This window comes from Formica exsecta, unplaced genomic scaffold (genome assembly GCF_003651465.1).
Source record: "Formica exsecta isolate Colony F162 unplaced genomic scaffold, ASM365146v1 scaffold1278, whole genome shotgun sequence".
Taxonomy (NCBI): Eukaryota; Metazoa; Arthropoda; class Insecta; order Hymenoptera; family Formicidae; genus Formica; species Formica exsecta.
The window spans coordinates 26,631-32,718 of NW_021848610.1; the positions used below are offsets into that span (position 1 = coordinate 26,631).

General features: G+C 33.4%; 1 protein-coding gene across 1 annotated transcript in view; it reads right to left on the minus strand.

Annotated features, from left to right (window-relative positions):
- LOC115245715 (protein masquerade) overlaps positions 1 to 6,088 on the minus strand; it is a 27,406-nt gene that overhangs the window by 7,596 nt on the left and 13,722 nt on the right. The window contains exons 4-5 of the mRNA XM_029824160.1: positions 3,573 to 4,069; positions 2,235 to 2,417 (exon numbers count right to left, since the gene is read on the minus strand). Of these exons, the coding sequence (XP_029680020.1) occupies positions 2,235 to 2,417; positions 3,573 to 4,069 (680 nt within the window). The remainder of the gene's footprint in view (positions 1 to 2,234; positions 2,418 to 3,572; positions 4,070 to 6,088) is intronic.

Below are 6,088 nucleotides of genomic sequence, written 5' to 3' on the forward strand. Positions count from 1 at the left end.
TATATATATTATATACATATACAGGATGCCCAGATATTCAACCAACAAACTTTCAGAGATTGTCGGGGGCATCTTAAGGATCACTTTTTGCAAATGGACCTAGGGTCGGAAATGCATCGTTACATCACTACGATGTCGAGAATGTCGGCAGCACAAAGCTCTGAGCAAGGCAGCCTGCGTAATTAAATGGCAGTGGCCGACTACACCCTGTAAGCCAGTGCCGGAGGATAGAAACGTGATCCTTATGTGCTTTCTGAGCATGTCTAATTTCTCGATATGTTCTTCCTCGTCTTGTTTGGCTACTGCCATTTAATGGCGGTACTTTTCGGACAAGAAACGCGCCATGCGTTGTCTAAAGTCTAAATTAAGCGTTTATGACGTCACGTGCATGACAGGCTGCCTTGCTCAGAACCTTGTGCCGCCCGACGTCAGCGATGTAACGATGCGTTTCCGATCCTAGGTCCATTTGCAAAAAATGATCCTTAGGGTGCCCCCAACAAACTCTGAAAGTTTGTCGGTTGAATATTCGAACACTCTGTTTATTATATACATATATGTAAAAGATATATATAAGCATTCCAAAAGTGAGGACCAGTTTTGTTCAGTTTAAAATATGTTAAAACTATGAGACTTGGAGAAAAAAGTCAAGAGAAAGTTTTAATTTTTACGAATTAAATATGAAAATGTAATAAAAAGGGGTTTCCATATAAAAAATTGAAGTTCGTCAAATGATCTTTTTTTTTGAAACTAAACTTTTGCTTGAAAAATTTTGTGTAGTGCATATTTTCTTTGGTTATTTTCGACATATTAAATAACTTGCTCTATATGCAGAGTGAAGTCAGAAACAAGTATAACAAACTTTGACGTTTGGATTGTTTGGGAGGTTATTTTGAATAAAAAATGTTATATTAACATAGGTCCTATTCTCACTTATGTAGTTACAGAAATTGTACAATTTTGCTGCTATAGTAAAATCATAAGCTTAGCTTAGTAGGAAGTAACCTGTAAAATCATATGCTTAGCTTACAATTAGTAGGAAGTAACTTTTGAGAAATCAAAACAAAACAAAAGAATACAAGAGATATCAGTTGTTCACAATGATTTTACTATGATTACAGTAATTTTTATATTATGATAACAGCAAAATTTTTTTACAACTTCTGTAACTACGTAAGTATTGGAAATAGGACCTATGTTATGATATTTTTTATTTAGAATGATCTCCCAAACAATCTGTCAAAGTTTGTTATACTTGTTCTGAATCACCCTGTATGAGTGTGTATGTATGCATTTACTTATACATATAATATACATATATGCAACGTGCGAACTTTTTTAATTTTAATATCCATTTTAAATTTGTCAATTTTGTAATCGGATTTATTTTCAGCAATCTAAAAAATTTTTACGTTTGAATATAACTATAATTAAATACTATTTGATATTATTAAGTTTTAATGATTTAATTTGCAACTTGTAACCATGAATATTTTATTAACCATAATCGATACAATAAATTACTTTTCGAGACTGGAAATTCTAAAAAGATACTTATTTTAGATTGCAATAAAACTTCTCCAACACATACGTGTATTGTAGCTATAATATGACAAAGTACATTAAAGTAGCCCTTTCTTGCAACTTTAACTGTAAATTTCTCAAAATTATGACATAATGGAGCATCATTTAGAAATCAAAATTATATTCAGTATTATAGAAAAATTTTACAGAAACCCATATAAAATACAATATCCCGATTGAGATTTTTCTTTTTCGCGCATGCACGTTCATGCAACTGAAAATACATCGGTGAAGTGTTATGGGCGCAAAAGTCTTGGCAGGTCCCAACAGATAGAGGGGAATTATAATTTTTATTAAATATGTATTTTATATAAATGTGCATTTATATATATACGTGTATGTCAAACATATCACGTAGTTCTAATATATTTTTGTAAAAAGTTAAGTAATTTAATATAGCGGTGAACGATGTATATCTTTTCGATACTTCATTGATGCCGCATGTGTCGTGCATACACGAAAAAGGGAGTCCCGTAATCATAACACTGATACAACACAGAACATTGTAGCAATGTTGCCGCAATGTTGCTGCAATGTTCTGTGCTGTACGGGAAGTGATTATTCTTGGTCTTACATTTTTCTGTTGAACTGTGTAATCACTCGTATGATAGATACAAGTGATTTTCAGTATCTGCTGGCAGAAAATGTATTACCTGTGGTGGGCTTTTTGTATTATCGCAACAGATAGAGCCAGATTGACAGGTCGATGTTTTAGCTATGATCACATTTGGCCGCTCGCAAAAAGCTGCCATAATTATCATCAGGCAAAAGCCAGGACATGGCGGTAACTTTGATTGAGGACCCTTTGTGGACGGTCGAATTGTCGTCGTTGTTTCCTAAGCAAAATAGTACATTTCATACATTTTACACTGTAACGAGCTTTGAAATAACTATGTTATTTTAATATTATTAATTTTCTTTTTAAATAGTTTCATAAAATAATCTTTTTATCTGTTGCTTAACGTAAATTATTAATCCGTCCGTGATAACACCGTTCAACAAAAAATGCCTTTTTTCGAACACCGGAACGGGACTAGTCGTTTTTTATAGGTTTTTGGATGCTGAACACGAATCCGGTTTCGAAGTTGCTCCATCACGTCAGAATTTTAAGAAATTTGTAATTAAAGTTGCAAAAAGGGCTATTTTCACGAACTTTGTCATATTATAACTACCATATGTGACGTGCTGGAGAAGTTTAATTACAATCAAAATAAAGTATGTTGTTAGGACTTTCAATCCTCAGAAGGAATTTTTGGAGTCGCTTATGGTTAATAAGATATCCATGGTTAAATATGGGTTGTATTGCAGAAGTTAGCGCTGACTTAGGTCATTGACGATTTATCAAATAGCTTTCAATTATTATTTAAACTTAAGAATTTCTTAGGTCGCTGAATACGAATCCAATGTAAAAATTGTCAAATTCAAAATGGTGGACTCAAATGTTTAGATTACAATTTAAACATTTTTTAAGTTTTAACATCCGCCATATTGAGTCCACCATTTTGAATTTGACAATTTTGACATTGAATTCGTATTCAGCGATCTAAAAAACTCTTAAGTTTAAATAAATATAATTGAAAGATATTTGGTAAATCATCAATGACCTAAGTTACATCTAACTTCTGCAATACACCCCATATTTAACCATGGATATCTTATTAATCATAACCGACACCAAAAATTCCTTTTGAGGGTTGAAAGTCCTAATAACATACTTTATTTTGATTGCAATAAAACTTCTCCAATACGTCGCATATTGTAGCTATAATATGACAAAATATATTAAAGTAGCCCTTTCTTGCAACTTTAATTGCAAATTTCTCAAAATTCTGACATGATGGAGCAATTTCGCAACCGGATTTGTGTTCAGCGTTCAAAAACCTATAAGAAACGATTAGTCCCGTTCCGGTGTTGTTTTTTTGTTGAACTGTGTAATTTATCGCTCATTAAAACGAGTCAAATTTCATTCATTAAATATTAAATTTTATTACTGTTTTCTGTGGTGATGATTCATTAACGCAACAAACTGTCAACACGGACCCATCAGCAGGACAATCTGCATCTCCATCAATATTATCGCAAAAGAGTGCGGATAGTACGTTCGTACACTTTCCTTTACATGGTTTCAGTGGCAATGTCGGCCTCGTCGTCATCGTTATCGTCGGCGGCTTTTTGGTAGTCATCGTCGTCGTTGTCGTTGTCATTGTCGTCATCATTGTAGCGGTTGCAGAAACATCAGTCGATATGTTTGATTTCATTGTCGTCGATGGAGATGAAACTTCGCTGAAAGCTCCGCTACCGTTTTTTTCATCATAGCGAGAAGAATTCGTGCGATCGATCACCAATAGTTCAGGCGGTGGAGAATCCCCAAAGGCATCTCTGGACACGCAACACTTGTAACCCGGCTTACAGAGGGTTTCTATCATCAATACGGCATCACAATAATCTGCGATTCTCTCGGCCATACAGATACCCGAACAAGTTGTTACTGAAAATAATTCCAAAATATTGTAAGTGTAACTCTTTTCTTATAATATAATATTAATAATGTCAAAATATCTTTTATAAGAAAAATATTCTTTTTTTTTATGTTTACTATACAAAATTATATGATATTTATTTTTTTAATATAGAGTTTGAATAGCTTTTACTTCGATCTTAATGTTAAGTTTGGTTTTAAGCGATAGTAATGTTTTTGAGAAATTATGATATCATAAAATATGAAATTATTTTCTCTGATAATTCTTACATATTATGCAAATCTACTACACATTGCTTAGTGGTATCAGTGTGATGAAGTCTATAATTATATTTCACATGAGTTTACAACTTTCCACGTGAAGCGAATTCCATCCCCATCGCCCGATGCTTTTAGGCGTGGAAAGTTACAAACCCATGTGGAATTTTACAAATATAAACCTCGTCACATTGAAAGTACCACGCAACTTTAATTTTAAAACTGAGATTAGGTTTGGGTCAGGTTCAAATGTTTTGGGGGCGGGGGTGCAAAGGGAAGGGCAGCCCCTCCCCCTTCCACGCGTTCGATTTACTACACATAAATAAATGAATCTGCTAAGGTACGCTATATTAAATGTACATGGTGTCAGAAAAATTACGTTTTAAATTTTTCGGTTTTAACCGATTTTCCCCGCCCCCAACGCCCTGTAATTATCATAATTGATCATAATTAATAATAATTAGTTTGAAAAAACTCATTCCTCTATTTACCAGTGTAGGTGAACTCTTACCTAAAATACTATGAATTTTGAGGGAAATTATATATACGTGAGCAAGTCAAATATAAACCGAACTTTTTCCAAAACATTTTATTCGATCAAAATATTTCCAACGCACACCCAAGTCATTTTTCTACATAGTTTCCACTAAAATCTAAGCATTTTGCCACTAGATTGGTAGTATTTTTATTTCTGTGTCATAAAAAATAATGGGACGTGTCTGAAATCAATTGCACTGAATTCCTTCCAAAATATTCTTTATTCGATTAAAATATTTCCAACGCACATCTAAGTCATTTTTCTATATAGTTTCCACTAACATCTATGCACTCTCGCCACCGGCAATTTTTTTATTCTCATGTTATAAAAAGTAGTGGGACGTATCTGAAGCTAATTGCGCACGAAAAAAATGTTGCTTTTGTACGACAACGTTAGGCCTCACACCGCTGCCGCCATAATTCAAGAAATTGGCTTAACTGCACTCAACTACCGTTGAACATCCGCTTACAATACCGATTTATCCCCATGTGATTATCATTTGTTTGGACCACTAAAAAGGCGTTAAGAGGACAACAATTTGACAATAATGAAGAGGTGGAAGAATTCGTGTGCAATCGGCTTTGGACATGTCCCACTACTTTTTATGACACGAGAATAAAAAACTGCCAATTTGGTGGCAAAAGTGCTTAGATGTTAGTGAAAACTATGTAGAAAAATGACTTGGGTATGTGTTAGAAATATTTTGATCGAAGAAAGAATTTTTTAGGAAGAGCTCGGTTTGCGCAATTGATTTCGGACGCGCCCCACTACTTTTTATGACACAAAAATAAAAAAAACTGCCAATTCGGTGGCAAAAATACTCAGACTTTAGTGGAAACTATGTGAGAAAAATAACTTGGATGTGCGTTGGAAATATTTTAATCGAGTAAAACGTTTTGGAAAAAGTTCGGTTTATATTTGACTTGCCCACGTATACGGAGTGTTTCCTAAGTAAATACACAAACTTGAAGGGGATATTCCTTGACTTATTTTAAGAAGAAAAGGTCTTATAAACATGGGTTCTAAACAGCTTCGTTTTCAAAATACAGGGTGTCAAAGTTGTGCAAAGAGAATGAAAAGTTCGAAAATGTGGAAAACGTTTAAAGATATTTTATTCAAATTTGGTATGCGTGGTATTAATGTGGTATTATTACATACTTTTAATTACATATTATTACAAATTTTTATTTTGAAACACCCTGTATATATACATATATTATATTAAATTAAAT